General features: G+C 57.0%; 8 protein-coding genes across 8 annotated transcripts; 4 read left to right on the forward strand and 4 right to left on the reverse strand.

Annotated features, from left to right (window-relative positions):
• Positions 1-232: 232 nt before the first annotated feature.
• LY79DRAFT_579406 (uncharacterized protein) lies at positions 233-881 on the forward strand (the record flags this gene model as incomplete). Its single annotated transcript, XM_060560023.1, has 2 exons — positions 233-558; positions 707-881. The coding sequence occupies 2 exons, from the start codon at positions 233-235 to the stop codon at positions 879-881; spliced, it is 501 nt and encodes a 166-aa protein (XP_060414620.1).
• Positions 882-1,405: 524 nt separating this feature from the next.
• Positions 1,406-2,424, reverse strand: LY79DRAFT_183892 (uncharacterized protein). The gene has a single exon (XM_060551333.1). It carries the CDS (start codon positions 2,156-2,158, stop codon positions 1,472-1,474), a length of 687 nt encoding a protein of 228 aa, XP_060414621.1. The 5' UTR covers positions 2,159-2,424; the 3' UTR covers positions 1,406-1,471.
• Positions 2,425-3,029: 605 nt separating this feature from the next.
• Positions 3,030-3,622, forward strand: LY79DRAFT_552439 (uncharacterized protein). The gene has a single exon (XM_060557714.1). The coding sequence runs from the start codon at positions 3,062-3,064 to the stop codon at positions 3,545-3,547; it is 486 nt and encodes a 161-aa protein (XP_060414622.1). The 5' UTR covers positions 3,030-3,061; the 3' UTR covers positions 3,548-3,622.
• A 1,268-nt stretch (positions 3,623-4,890) lies between these two features.
• Positions 4,891-5,619, reverse strand: LY79DRAFT_183907 (uncharacterized protein). Its single transcript, XM_060551334.1, has one exon. It carries the CDS (start codon positions 5,480-5,482, stop codon positions 4,964-4,966), a length of 519 nt encoding a protein of 172 aa, XP_060414623.1. The 5' UTR covers positions 5,483-5,619; the 3' UTR covers positions 4,891-4,963.
• Positions 5,620-5,731: 112 nt separating this feature from the next.
• LY79DRAFT_552442 (uncharacterized protein) lies at positions 5,732-6,696 on the forward strand. The gene has a single exon (XM_060557715.1). It carries the CDS (start codon positions 5,757-5,759, stop codon positions 6,546-6,548), a length of 792 nt encoding a protein of 263 aa, XP_060414624.1. The 5' UTR covers positions 5,732-5,756; the 3' UTR covers positions 6,549-6,696.
• Positions 6,679-8,999, forward strand: LY79DRAFT_606250 (leukotriene A-4 hydrolase/aminopeptidase). The gene is made up of 3 exons (XM_060561886.1): positions 6,679-7,817; positions 7,878-7,984; positions 8,060-8,999. Exons 1-3 carry the CDS (start codon positions 6,763-6,765, stop codon positions 8,836-8,838), a joined length of 1,941 nt encoding a protein of 646 aa, XP_060414625.1. The 5' UTR covers positions 6,679-6,762; the 3' UTR covers positions 8,839-8,999.
• Positions 9,000-9,874: 875 nt separating this feature from the next.
• LY79DRAFT_514522 (FAD dependent oxidoreductase) lies at positions 9,875-11,272 on the reverse strand (the record flags this gene model as incomplete). Its single annotated transcript, XM_060554622.1, has 3 exons — positions 9,875-10,070; positions 10,158-10,868; positions 10,908-11,272. The coding sequence occupies 3 exons, from the start codon at positions 11,270-11,272 to the stop codon at positions 9,875-9,877; spliced, it is 1,272 nt and encodes a 423-aa protein (XP_060414626.1).
• Positions 11,273-11,907: 635 nt separating this feature from the next.
• LY79DRAFT_514562 (isocitrate lyase family protein) lies at positions 11,908-13,708 on the reverse strand (the record flags this gene model as incomplete). The annotated part of the gene is made up of 3 exons (XM_060554629.1): positions 11,908-12,265; positions 12,373-13,268; positions 13,322-13,708. The coding sequence occupies 3 exons, from the start codon at positions 13,706-13,708 to the stop codon at positions 11,908-11,910; spliced, it is 1,641 nt and encodes a 546-aa protein (XP_060414627.1).
• Between the last annotated feature and the right edge of the window lie 449 nt (positions 13,709-14,157).

Here is a 14,157-nt window from a genome sequence, read left to right on the forward strand (position 1 = left end):
GAACAATATCTAACATTATGTGGGTTCTGATGGCCGGGGGGTCGTGGCTTGGCAATGATATTTCATACCGCTCGATTTGTATCACACGTGACGGGCAAGATCGGTACACATTTGTTTGTTTGGGAGATATCCGACTCAGACGATACTCATTACGAACATCATTGGTCACAACCGAAATGTCAAAGGCCATGTACGGACACAACCAGACAATGGAACTTCCCCAGGCCAGACGATGAGTGTGCTCGGACTAGTCCGCGTGGTGATCGGCCGGCTACGACCCAGTTCACGAGCGGTGTTGTGTCGCTGTCACACTCCCACGGACTGTGGCAACCCATTGAGCCCCGCTGTCAAGACCGTCTCTGCAACAACGTCGTATTCTTCACATCGCTTATATGCGGACGAGTCGCAAACGGCAAGCGATATGGCACACTGGACGGCGGGCCTTGCAGTCCTCGCCTACGGCTGCGGGCAAAAGTCATGGGGCCAAGCAGCAGAAACCGGAAAGCGAGCAGGCATGGGACGCAACACCATGATACAGGTGTTGCACTGCGTACGGAGGTTGGCTTCCGCACATCACACTCAGGGCGATTGCTGGGAAATTTTAAGTTGCGTCGACGCTTGGCAAGAGACACCCGCGGCCCGGGCCTCGGCGGTGTATCAAAAAAAAAAAAAAAAAAAAAAAAAAAAAAAAAAAGCCTTTGGTTAGCTGTGCTGTTGCTCAAGGTCAGGGAGTAAGTGACCGTATCCCACCAGTCCAAAACTGCTCCAAGATTAATGAAACGATCGCCAAAGAGCATCACCGCCGATCACCTACCTGCGCCGTCGATTCTCTATATTTGTTTATGACGATTCCTACCGTTGGTCCCTTGTCCCGTGGTTGAACAACAACTCCACATCACCCACGCGTAATCCGTACTATGATGCAGATAGTGTGCCGCAGTGTTACGCCAGCCGAGGAAACCCGCGCGGTTGACTGACAGGTGGCTGAAGCTCCGGTTCTTCGGGGTCCCTGTCCATGGCTAGCAGGAGTGAAAGGGTTGATGGTCGACTCCCAGGAAACTTTGCAGTGTCCCGTCGGGATAGGCCGTGCTCTCGTTACCAGAGAAGACAATTGGCCGGCAAGAATGCCGTAATGTATGTTTCCTCGTCTATTGCGCTCATAGGTGTACTTGCAGCACACCCAGGCACACACGGCTGGGCATCGCATCGGCTATTGCGACCTACGTCTCTCTTGGGCGGTTGTGTTCCCAACACCATGCGGGTACAGAGGACACGGCAGTCGCACTTTTCCCAATGCCCGGCGGGATCCCCTTCCACGCACGGCATATGGGTACCGTGACAAAGTAAATTCCGTGGAGCTGGAATCGCCAGACGGACGCTCCCTCGCCCTTCGGGAGACCTCTCTGCCGGTCCCCAGGTCCGCTATAGAGAAACGTGATATGCCGGACCAAAGCCTTCCAAAGAGCTTCGGTCACACCGGGGAGTAGCAGTTTGGGGGTGTTGGGGGAGGGGCCAAGGAGTCGCAAGAGGGTTGAGAGTTGTGGCGATGATGTTCCAAGTCGTGACCAGCCGTCGCTCCCTGAGGACCCGACTCAGGCCCAACGGGTGTCAGTCCGACTTGTTGTTTACTGAACGAATACGGCAGCAGGCATAGGTCCCTTTCAACTGAACTAGGTAAGGATCTGACTTTGAGACAAACTACGATTGCTCCGACATCCCTGCCGTCTTGGTCTATAATATATGCATATAATGACAGGCACCAGACTCGAGTTCGTCGCAAACCCCTGTTTAGCGCCAGTAGCACAATTCGGTCGAAACCCCGTTGTCCGACAACCCACGAGATATGGCGGTATCCCGCTGGACATTCCCGAGTTCTCCTCCGGACTCGGATATGGCTTCCAATGGGGTCTAATGAGCTGCGTACCCACCAGGTTGCCAGTCGATTGAAATCGCAACTATGGGGCTGACGATGTGGCATCTTGGTTGACGAGCACACGAAGCTCCAGAGAGACGAGAAAGCCCAACAGGCACTCGGGGATGTCTTTTTCTTTTCTTTTCTTCTTCTCTTTTTTACCGGGAAGTAGCCCGGGTTGTGCGCGCTCCCCGAGGTCAAGCTGGCGCCGGACATTGGACGAGAAAGCTCCTTTGCATGAACCATCCTGTCAAAACGGGGGCAGGCCAATCCTCTGGCTCCCTGCCGGGCGGTCCTGTCCGCCTTCCTTCGTCCAAAAAGAAGGCAAGGCCGGGTCGCGTGTACACACCCGTCGCCCTTCAAGTGCGGGGTTGAAACACCGTTTCATCCAGACCAGGCGGGCGTGGCATTTTCACCGGTCGCCTGCGATTCGCCAACGGCCACAAGAAACCCACACATACCATTCTCCTTTCATCAAAAGCAGCAGAGAGAGAGAGAGAGAGACCGAAGCGGAAGTCGTGGTAGGCGGCGAGCGCAGGGCAATGTGACGGCTCATGCGTAGCCAAGGGCATACACATCGTATATACGCGTATACGGATACTGCATGCATACTGCGTGATGGGCACACGGCGCGCTGCGATGTTGCTTTTGCAGCCACCTCCCAAAGGCCAGACCGCCATGGCCCAGACCATTGAACATTGGCATGGGTGCAGAAGCCGGACACAGTTACGACAGCTCATTGCCGTGGTGTGGTATACCGTATACGTGATGTGCCTCGATGGGCCGTCGAGTCGTTGTAACAAGGACGAGGGAGGCAACTAGGGCCATGCATTTAAGCGCAAACTTGAAGCAACAGTCAGGCTCACAAAACCATTGTCTCCCAGCCCGCGAGTTCGGGACATTTTCTGTAGGAAAGAGGGTTTCCCCTGGTCTCGGGGTCGATGCTGTCAGGTGCTGTCAGACGCGCCGCGCGCAAGACTCTGAGAGACAGAAATAGAGACAGAAATAGAGAGAGAGAGAGAAAAAGAGAGAGACAGCATGGGTGCGAGTGGTCTGTGACTGATCGACAAGCCTGCGCTGCGGAAGTTTCCTAATCGTCGTGTATTTTTGGCATTGTGCACCGTATATGTTGTACCTTAGTCTCGGGAGATGCACACCAACGGGCATAACTGGAAAGAGATCAACAGCCAATCTCCTCCCCCGCCAAGCATATCCTTCCACAGTAACAAGTCCAACTGTCTCTCTTTCTCTTCTTCTCCTTCTTTTTTCTCCGACGATTACTGCGTACAAGCGGGCGAATGCCGAGTGCCACATGGCTGGTTCGTGCCAAGCCTTTTTATTCTTTTTTTTGTTTTTGTTCTTGTTATTTCTTCTCCGCCCTTTACTCCATTCTTCCCCTTCCCTCGTTTGGTTAATTTAACCTACACTACGACGGACGATCTGATAGAAAGACACCAGTCGGCTCAAGGACCAGCCAGTCACCGCAAGTTTTGGTCTTGCATGATCAAGCCATCTATTTATCTATTGCAGTCGCAGAAGTGTCGGAGGGCAGTGGAGAGGGAGATGGTGACTCTGTATAGTTTACGACCCAGGTTGCACATGTGTAATACCCACCACCTACGAGGCGGTAGGTAGTGTACGGACCGGGAGCCGGGCGGGGGAGCCGTCCCTCTTCACGCATACAGACAGACTAGATTCGTTATATCGAGATGTCTTTTAACCGTAGCTAGCGCGTCAGTGTCACGATATGGCTCCCGGCTAGCCAGTCATCCAGCGGGACGGTACACAGCGTGCACGGCCAAGAAGCACGCAATGTCCGAACTTGGGCCGCCTCTACGGATACAGGCAGCTATCTTTACCGATAAGCGTCACAACCCTCTTCGCTTCCACTCGTGGCACTGACGTTGCTCTGCACCGCCAGAGCCACACTGAGTTTCTCCTCTCTCTCTCTGCTCACTTTCTTCATTCCGATCTTTGTCCCCATAGGCATCGGTCTAGGTATACTACCGCCGCCAAAGATACCTCTGTCCCTCCCCCCCCCCCATCTCGCTGGGCTGTGCCGTTGGCGGTCGCTGAGCACTAGCACGATCAATTGCCGCGCCCCGGTGCAGTATCACCGGCGCAAGAGCCAACCCACGCGAAGCCACGCGGTGCGCGCCCGGCCCAGATCCGCGACACTCCCTGCTAAGCTTGAATCGTTAGCGTTCCTCCGGCTTGGGATGAAGGAGGAGCCGCTATACGCATGCTATCTAGCGCACTCCGCCGCCCAGGGCCCAGGGCTTCTCTCACTCACAGACAGACTCGTTACGCTGCTGCGTGTTGCGTGAATTGAGCGAGGCTTGGAGAGGCAGTCCGCTGCTGGGGGAGGGTTTACTTGTCATTCCCCTCCCCTGCCTGTGCGAAACCGAGTTCCATTCAATTAGAAAAAGCTGAATTGCCCCAGTAGCCGACCATCGAGGTTCTCCCCCCCACCCCGTTCGTATAGAAGGCAAAGCCCGACGCCTAGGTGCGCCAAACGCGGGTGGCCACACCTTCGGGCTGTTTCATAATGGATGCGAGAGCAGAGCTTTCTCCTGGCTCGGGTCCGTCTTTCCCTGGCCCTCGGGGACCGGGCCGGGCTGGCAGCACGAACGTCGTAAAAACAAATATCGGCAAATGCGTCACCAACTGGACGGCAATCCCTAGCACAATAGCTCGGATCTTATCTTAAGGAACATGGCATATGCGCTATAGGGGGCATAGGTGTTGCAGCAGCCCCTTTTTCAATCTCCAACTTGCCCCTCTCACCTCTCTTCCATTGGAAAACGGGCGGGGCCTCTGGCAATCAGGTTGCATACTGCTTGCCCTCCCGTTGGACGCCAGAGCTTCCAGAACAGAAAAGTGTGGATTCCTGCGACACGCCTGACAGCAGCGGCCCCGTTAGAATGTGGGGTAAAGGAGGCCCAGACAAGCCTCCCTCCGAGAGAGAGATGGGGGCCTTGCGTTATTGGCTGGTTGCAATATCGGTGATGGATTGATGAGGTCGAAATGCGAACTCGTCGTGGCATGCCGTCATCTGATCCAGACAATCAATATTTCTGGCGTCTTAAGTCTCAATTTCGGCAGACTCTTTCCTTCTGAGAATGCGACCCGGTATGGGGATGGGTTCACCGGCGGTGAGTCTCGAGAAGCGACATTGAAGCTGAGGAGAATCATACGGACACCGTAATTTGGTCTCGCCGAAATCTGGCGTACACCCGCGAAATGTATTTCTCTTTGCGAGGCCGTAGATTGCAACCTTGTGCGAGTCTCGCCTGCTTGCCTGCCCATGGACCTATGCGGGCCCTGACACACATCTCTGCGTGTCCAACCCTTTTTTGGCTGGATGGATTCCGCCATGGGGCCGGCCACACCTTCGGGTACGTTAGAAGGGTCGGCTCCATTACTCACGCAGTGCCACGCCACCGGTGTGACCGCGAGGAACAGTAGCATTGGGAACCCGACGGTGACAAGCCCCTGCCTATCGTGCCGCCTCGTTGAAGGAGTGAATCCCCGGTTGGGGGCAGATATTCTGAGAGCGAGCGGGGGCATCGTGCGAAGCTCCTTATGAATGCTTGTAGAAGGTGAAGGGTGGTTTTTTTAATGATAAAAAAAGATACAGAGAGAGATAGAGGCAGGGGTCCAGGAGAGGAGGTGAAAAGGAGACGGCGTGTGTGGCGGGCATCATGACAAACCTGGATCGAGAATGGCTCTCCCGCCGCTCGATCTCCAAGGGGCTGCGACCTGGACGCCTAACATTGTTGCAAGAACAGCATCATCATGATCACGACGCTTCCCCCCCCCCCCCTATCTGTAGGTTCCGTCAATGAGGGCTTCGAAACCTTCGGGTCTAGGGCTAGGCGAGACATCGAACGAACTACTTGGCACGGGGCCGTCTCCAGGTCCAGACCCATGCCGCGAGACCAGGACCAGCGGAAGGAGACTTTTCGTCCGGTTTCCTACCCTTGAAAAGACGGAGCGGCCATGTGTGTTCGAGTCCCTTGGGCTACGAGATGTCCTTCCCAGGCGGGTGTGCTCCTGCGACAGAGAAGGGGGTGGCATGTCAGTAACATGCGAAGGATGCGAGACAGACATGCAGAGATGGGGGGGGGAGAGCAGGGGCGAAGTTGGGATACCCAGCAGGTGTCTATGTACGGCTTGCACAGGGCTAGACTTGCGCGCCACGCAGGGAGATCCCATCTCAGAGAGCCAGCGCCGTTTCAGATGTTGGCCGTCCCGTCTTACAAGTCCGGTGTTCAGGTGTGTGTTCAGGTGTGTGTTGGTGATTGTGGTACCGGTATTGTACTTGAATCACCACGTACAGGGAGATCCCACGTGCCAAGCCGCCGCGAGCTTATCGGCCGAAGTCTGTTTGCTGTGCCCAAGACTTTACAGAGCAAGTCGAAGCAATCGTTCGTCATCGAAGTGCAGCTTGCATCTCGGTCAGAGGGGGCGACATCTCGATGTTACGTGGGATGCATGCTCAAGCAAGGCTTCAGCACACCACACAGACCGAATGAAGGAGTCGAATGCCTTCACTCTTGGTGGCCTTGGATGTTTGGGATGGAAGCTGGGGGCTGAGAGCTGGACACCGGAAAGGATTGCCGGTTGTTGCTGAAACAAACGTGGATGGGAGGGAACCAAACCGGGCCGGAAACGGGGCTGCATGTGTGGCGTACGATGTGGCTTGACCCATATGCGTCCCCCAACTTCGCGTGGCTGAAGCTACCCCTCTAAGCCAGATATGGTAGGTGCTTACCAACGACATCACGATAGAATTCCGTGATACCAAAGTTTTGGAGACTGGAGCTCCGCAAAGTCAACAGTCTCACATGTGGCGATCTCTTCTGACAAAGGGCTCGATTCCGCTCAGAACAAGCTTCACCCACATCTTCGGTCCCCAGAGCCGCGCAGCCGCCTTCGGCAGCACCACCGCAAAGATGGCGAACACTTCAGGAAACCGGGACCCCAACACCCTCTCCAACTACGGCGCCTGGCTGACCAAGCACACGACGGCCAACTTCACCATCGACTTCAAGGACAAGTCGCTCAAGGGCTCCGTCACGCTCGAGCTCGAGTCCCTGACGGACAAGCAAAGCAAGGAGATCATCCTCGACTCTAGCTTCCTCTCCATCTCGAGCGTCAAGGTTAACGCCGCCACCTCCACCTGGGAGCTCAAGGACCGCGTGGAGCCCTATGGCGCGCCGCTTCACATCTTCGTGCCCCAGGGTGCTGCCAAGGGCGATGTTGTCAAAGTCGATGTCGACCTGGCCACCACGGACAAGTGCACCGCGCTGCAATGGCTCACGCCCGCGCAGACGGGCAACAAAAAGCACCCGTACATGTTCTCGCAATGCCAGGCCATCCACGCCCGCTCCCTGTTCCCCTGCCAGGACACCCCGGACGTCAAGTCGACGTACACCTTCGTCCTCGCGTCGCCGCTGCCCGTTGTGGCCAGCGGCGTGCTCGTCGAGGGCGAGAGCGAGAAGAAGGGCGACGACACGGTGTACCGCTTCGAGCAGAAGGTGCCAATCCCGTCGTACCTGTTCGCGCTGGCGTCCGGAGACATCGCGACGGCGCCCATCGGCCCTCGGAGCGTCGTTGCCACGGGCCCTGACGAGCTCAAGGGGTCGCAGTGGGAGCTGCAGGGCGACATGGAAAAGTTCATGGAGGTGGCCGAGAAGCTCGTCTTCCCGTACAGGTGGGGCCAGTACAACGTACTGGTGCTGCCGCCGAGCTTCCCCTATGGAGGCATGGAGAACCCCATCTACACGTTTGCGACGCCGACCATCATCAGCGGCGATAAGCAGAACGTGGATGTCATTGCGCACGAGCTGAGTCACTCGTGGAGCGGGAACTTGGTCACCAGCTGCAGCTGGGAGCACTTGTAAGCGAGATGACGGTGAGATGCCTGGTGACGAAGAAGATGCTAACATTGCCGTCTCAGCTGGCTCAACGAGGGATGGACTACGTATCTTGAGCGCCGTATCGGTATGGCTGTTCACGGAGATGCGGAACGCGACTTCTCTTCCATTATTGGCTGGAAGGCCCTTGGTATGTTGGTGCACTAGCTCTTCTCTCCTTTCTTCACAACATCTTGCAAGAACGCTGTACTAATCATACACACAGAGGACGCCGTCGCTCTCTTTGGCAAGGACTCGGAGTTCACCAAACTCATTATCAACCATAAGGGCATCGACCCTGACGACGCCTTCAGCACCGTCCCCTACGAGAAGGGCTTCCACTTCCTGTACTACCTCGAGCGTCTCGTTGGCCGCGATGCGTTTGACAAGTTCATCCCCCACTACTTCACCAAGTGGTCTCGCAAGTCCCTTGACTCGTTCGAGTTCAAGGAGACCTTCCTTGACTTCTTCAACGGCCTCGGCGACGACGAGATCAAGAACAAGGTCGCCTCCGTCGACTGGGACAAGTGGTTCTACCAGCCCGGCCTCCCTCCCAAGCCCGAGTTCGACACGACCCTGGCGGATGTCTGCTACGAGCTCGCCGAGCGCTGGAAGGACGATAGCTTCAAACCGTCCCCCGAGGACGTGGCCTCCTTCTCCGGAAACCAGAAGCTGGTCCTCCTCGAGACCATCGAGAAGTTCCCTAGCCCGCTGTCCGCTGACCGCGCGCGTCTTCTGGGAACCACGTACGACCTTGTCTCGTCGCGCAACGCCGAGCTCAAGACTGCGTACTACAAGATTGCGCTTGCTGCGGAGGACAAGTCTGCGTACCCGGGTGCCGCAGAACTGCTGGGCCACGTTGGCCGCATGAAGTTCGTGAGGCCCTTGTTCCGTTCGCTGAACAAGGTCGACCGCGAGCTCGCGCTCAAGACCTTTGAGAAGAACAGGGACTTCTACCACCCCATCTGCCGAGGTATGGTGGAAAAGGACCTCGGGCTTGTGTAAAGCAATCAAACTTGTCTTGGAACGGGTTACAAAAGGAACAAATGAATAGGTCCGTATAGTACTGGGCTGTAGGGTGACCTACATACTTCTTCTCCTGCCATGTTAAAGTCTCCATATCTCGCGCGATCACATATAATCATCTGCAGGGGGGGGGGGGGGGGGGGGGTTTGTTCGGTTCCTATTATGAGCGTTTGGAATATCAACCATGGTAGAGGCGACCCACGCCAATAATAAACTGTTTTCTGACTTCTTTGTTTTTTTCTTGATTAGAGACAACCGACGGCAACTTCGTCCCCACTTACAATTTACTGAGGCGCCGTGATTGCGCCAACCATGGAACAGGCAAACCATTCCTGTTTTTTCTGCGCATGAAGTTTCTTTTTGTTTCATTTTGTTTTTATGCCCTTTTATGCCCGTCAAGAGCCAGCCCCCTCTCACCTGCCGTGCAGGTACATCTCAGGCTGCATAAGTCGACTGGTTGTGTCCCTGTGTGGCCATTTCGAACGAGATTATACGCAGGCCTGCCAGACCCAGGCGGACATCACACCTTCACCCTTGCATCAATAATGCTGGAGACAAGATGGCGGTACCACAAATTGAAGGCGTTTACGAATCGTTCCCTCGGCGAGGTGTGCCCCAACTACGCGAGCGCAATCAGACCAAGCTAGCCTGCGTTTGCGCGCGCGCAAGACAACCAATTGCCTCCAGAGGCAGGGAGGTATATTGATTGAACCGGCTGCATCGCCCGAAAGGCACGGAGTCCTGTCAACCGTTTCTAGGCCTTGTAGTGGAAACCCCCAGGGCAGGAGACCGCGGCAGCTGTCGTTCGGGAGTGAGAAGGGTAGCAGGAAACCTCAATCTTATCATGTTCCTAGTGCTGGCGTCTGCCGTTGAGAGGGTTATGGCCTTTTTTCTTTTCTTTTCTTTCTCTTTTTGAAAAAAAATAATAATAATTCAAAAAAGGGTCATTCCTTGAGAGCCGTCTGCACCGTCGGACAGCCACATTGTGAACCTGAGGCCACCCCCAGCTGGCGCTTCACAGCTTTGCCTGCTCCTGCGGCGAGAGCTTCCGCAGCGGCGGCCCGCCCCGGCTCCCGTCCCCAGCCATCTTCAAGGTCGTCTCTCCGTTAACGGCCCTCCTCATCCTCCACTTCTCCCGCAACGGCGTGGACGCCTTGCGCTCGAAGCTATCCGCGACGTGCGAGCCGATGACCGGGAGGAACTTGAACGCGCTGTAATCACAGGTCAGCCTATGCACTCTCACCAGCAGTTCAACCAATCATTGACAAAAAATGGGGGCGGGGGGGGGGATAACTGACTGCCCAGCACCGCCGGTCGCGAAGAACAAACCCTTGATGTCGGGATGGTAGTCGACGACAAAATCACCCTCGGGCGTGTCGGTATACCAGCACAGCCGCCTGTATGCCCACTCCCGCTCCGCGAACTCGGGGAAGAACAGCCTCACGCCCTCCCGCAGCCCCTCGTCCGCGTCCTGCGGCAGGAACCCGGACGCGGCGTTGCTTCCAGCCAGCCTCGGGCTCGACACCTTCCTGCCCACCTCGGCCTCGAACTCGGTCGCGTACCCGAACCCGTGCCTCGCGACCTTGAGCAAGTTCGTCCCCGGCGTCGGCGGGAAGCAGAAGACGCCCGTGCTCATGTTTACTATGACCGGCATCTCCCGCACTCGGTCTGCCTCCTCGTCCGACAGCCGGATGAACCCGACCGGCTGCCCCGACGCCGCAACGGCGTGACCCACACCGGGGACAACCCGGTTCGTCCACGCCCCCGTCGCGAGCACCACTCTCTCCGCCTCCCACGTCGTCCCCGCCGCCGTCCGCACGCCCGTCACGCGGGTCCCGGGTCGCTGCAGGGACACGACAGTCCCCTGGGCGCCCGTCACGAACGAGACCCCCGCGCGCGTGCACTCGCTGGCCAGAGCGCGGATCGCCCCCGCGGCGTCCGCCCACCCGCCCGCGGCGTTGTGCGTGGCCGCAAACGACCGCAAGTCCGCCTGCACGCCCTTGTACAGCCTCTTCACCTCGGCGTCCGCGTCGGGCGGCTCGAAGAACTCCAGCGGCTTCCCCCCTTCCGCCGCCTCACCCCGCCACCGGCGATACTTTTCAAAATACGGGCTCGAGCGCTCCTTCTCGTCGGCCATCATGACGAACCCGGACTCGTGGTAGTGCGGCTTGTACACCTCCGAAGTCCGCCACCCCTGCAGAGCGTCCGTCGCCAGGGACGAGTAGAGCGGGTCGGCGTACTCTGTGCGGATGATGCGCGAGACGTCGACGGAGCTGCCGTCCGGGACGGGCGGCAAGAAGCGGTCTAGGACCGTGACCGAGGTATATCCCCTGTTGGCAGCGAGTTCGAGGGCGAGGCTTAGACCGAAGACGCCGGCGCCGACGATGACGACGGAAGAAGATGCGGATGCCATTACGAGCGAAGAGAGGGAGAGAGAGGGAGAGAGTGAGTGAGTGATTGAGATGTCTTGGTTGCGTAATGTTAGATGAGCAACAATAAGTGAAATAAGGGACTCTTGGGGGAACAGATTTTGAACGTGGAGAATCGGGCATATTATAGCCCATCAATACGTCGATGTCCACGGAGTTTCGGTTGAGGATGCCGGTCGTCGTGTCCACTTTTCTTTTGTCAAGGAGCGGTGCTGACTCACTCCGTCGCGTGTTGCCATCGCGAATTTTGATAGTCTCGCATCGAGTAAGAATATAACCGTGGGGCGTCATTGCGGGCCCTTACAAATTTCTCTTCGCTCCTTCCTGTATTCCGGTCCTTCGGTCCTCTGGCGTCGGATGTTTGTGGGGACACAACTTCGGGACTGCTCCAGGACAATGACCACGGAGTGAGTCTGATCGGCTTCTGTTCGGTCGGTGCCGGGCGGCAGATGTTCGCGAGTTTCCCGCGGGGAGGCGAACAGGCAAAACAGATGGCAATCCATTGACGTGCTACCGACTATATTCCACAACACCTAGATACATTTCCAATATACACACACAGTCTTATCACAGTCACGCAACTGATAGATTGGTGCCTCTCCTTTCATGTCACTCGCCTTTAGTGAAACTGGTCCTCCGTTACGCCCTTGCCCATGGCAGCGGTACTGCTGATGCCGCCTGTGACCATTTTTTGCAGCTCGTCGACGTATGTTGCGCCGCTCCATTTCTGGTGCTTGACGACGTCGACGCCAGAGTCCATCTCGGGCTCTTGCACGAGCTCGCCGTACGCCCGCATGCCCTGTTGGCTGTACGCCTTGGCGAACTTGTCGCTGATGAGTGCCGTCGTATGCAGACCTGCGAGGGTGATGAACTGCCAGCAGTACCCGAGCGACGCGAGGCGGCGGATGTACGTCTCCTGCTCCGCGCGAGGCATCGCCGTCTTCCAGTTGAAGGAGGGCGAGAGATTGTAAGCGAGCCTTAATGGGTCATGAGTTAGCCTTGGTTGTCATTGGTCGGGGGGAGGGGAAAAGTTGTTTTATTTTATTCTTCAATTTTTGGGCGTGGGTCTTCCATGGCGACTTACTTTTGCTCAGGCCAAACGGCGTGGACACCTTTGGCAAACTCCTGCGCCTGCTTGTAGTCGGGGAGCTTGCTCTCCATCCAGATGGCGTCGCAGTAAGGCGCGTAGGCGATGGCGCGGTTGATGGCGCAATCGCAACCGCCCTGAAGACGGTAGTAACCCTCACGCGTGCGCGGGGAGTCCCAGTCGAAGTGGACGTCGGCACCGAGGATGCCCTTCGCAATCGCGCGAGCCTCGGTGTTGCTCTTGCCCTTGGCAGCCGAAAGGTACTTCTGAACCAGCCCATCCTTGTTGGGCTGGGGGCTAACCTTGATGGCGTCGACGACGGCGTCATCAAAGCGCTTCAGGTTGGCCTGCTTGAGCCAGTCGTCCTCGATGGCCTGAAGCTGCTCGCCGTTCTTGCCGGCCATCTCAGCAGCGATCATGAGGTCGTTCAAGGGCCGGAGACCGGGATTCGTGGAGCCGAGGATGAAGGCGTGGTCACGTGGGTCAATGTTGGTGCTGAGGAGGGTGGCGGCCTCGGCGTCTGTACGGGCGACGGCAACGAGGTTGGAGCCCATGATGTCGGCCTGGGCGCGGATGGCGACGAGGCGGTTGATATGCTCCTGGATCGGGACGAGGACCTTGCCGGCCATGTGACCGCACTTCTTGGTGCCGGGGGCCTGGTCCTCAATGTGTATGCCGGCAGCGCCCTTCTCGATGAAGAGCTTGGTCAGCTTCATGACGGCAGTCAGGCCGCCGTGGCCGGTGTCGGCATCGGCAATGATGGGCCTGAGGTAGTCGACGTTGGCGAGCTTGGCCCGAGCCTCCTTCGGGACGCTCAGGCGCTCTTGCCGCTGTTTCCGGTCGTGGAACAGCTGGGCCATGAAAAGGTGGGCGACTTTGTTGGGGACAGTGGTCTATAAGGCGGGTCAGCAACAGGTTGAGCACCGGAAGAGCACTGGAAACTCACGTAGGGGTAGTCTGCCAGATCCGGGCCGGGCTCGTCCGAGGCGGAGGCTGTTGATGACGATTGCCAGCCGGAGACGTAGACGGTGTCGAGGTACTTGGCCATCTGGGTGACCATGGTGGGCTCCAGACACCCGTAGGTGTAGCTGGCGTCCTTGTTCTTGAAGCGCTTCTCGAGGATATCGTAAAGCTTCTTGGACTGCGCGTTACTCGGGTATTCAATCTTCAGGTGACCTCTTTTGGAAACGATCTGCTCAGCAGTGAATGGCCGCTTGGTGTGTCTCCATCGCGGCTCGCTCCACCACTGCTTGACTTGCTCAACCTCCTTCTGGAAGAGGTCATCTTCGATGTTGGGGTCCACGGCGGGGTTGACCATGTTGTTGGCAGCCATGATGGGCGATGTCGTGGGGCAGACTGGCGAAAAGAAGCTGCTGTTCCGAGGTGATGTGAGGTGAGGAGAGGAGAGGAGGGAGCTTTGCTCGGGGGAGGGTGTGCTTCGAGACTGGATATAGCAACTGAAGATGCGAGGGAATACTTGTGTGCTTGGCAGGCCAGGAGCAAGAAGTGTAGAAGCAGACTACTGATGTTATTCACAGCTCGATTGGTGACAGACAGGGTGAGTGCAAGGAGGAGATGGGGTTTCTAGGGGAAGGAAGAAGAGTAAAAAGTCAATTTCGAGAGAGTCACAAGCAAAATAAGAAGGAGCAGCACAGGCAGACATAACAATAAAGAAGTAGCAGCAAGCACTAGCTAGGCACGACGGCCATCGGTTGTCTTCGGCCAAAAGGCGTTCCTGAACCAATCGTCTTACATCTGTTTCGAGGCAAGTACCTCTGACCC

The sequence above is a fragment of the Colletotrichum navitas genome, assembly GCF_030913465.1.
Source record: "Colletotrichum navitas strain CBS 125086 chromosome Unknown LY79scaffold_26, whole genome shotgun sequence".
NCBI classification, from domain to species: domain Eukaryota; kingdom Fungi; phylum Ascomycota; class Sordariomycetes; order Glomerellales; family Glomerellaceae; genus Colletotrichum; species Colletotrichum navitas.

Excerpts from the sequence above, each read along its gene's own strand:
- LY79DRAFT_183892 (XM_060551333.1), bottom strand. The coding sequence starts at position 2,158 with ATGGTTCATGCAAAGGAGCTTTCTCGTCCAATGTCCGGCGCCAGCTTG.
- LY79DRAFT_552439 (XM_060557714.1), top strand. The coding sequence starts at position 3,062 with ATGCACACCAACGGGCATAACTGGAAAGAGATCAACAGCCAATCTCCT.
- LY79DRAFT_606250 (XM_060561886.1), top strand. The coding sequence starts at position 6,763 with ATGTGGCGATCTCTTCTGACAAAGGGCTCGATTCCGCTCAGAACAAGC. Across the intron at positions 7,818-7,877 it reads AGCTGCAGCTGGGAGCACTT|CTGGCTCAACGAGGGATGGA; the intron begins GTAAGCGAGATG and ends TTGCCGTCTCAG. Across the intron at positions 7,985-8,059 it reads TATTGGCTGGAAGGCCCTTG|AGGACGCCGTCGCTCTCTTT; the intron begins GTATGTTGGTGC and ends TCATACACACAG.
- LY79DRAFT_183907 (XM_060551334.1), bottom strand. The coding sequence starts at position 5,482 with ATGCCCCCGCTCGCTCTCAGAATATCTGCCCCCAACCGGGGATTCACT.
- LY79DRAFT_552442 (XM_060557715.1), top strand. The coding sequence starts at position 5,757 with ATGAGGGCTTCGAAACCTTCGGGTCTAGGGCTAGGCGAGACATCGAAC.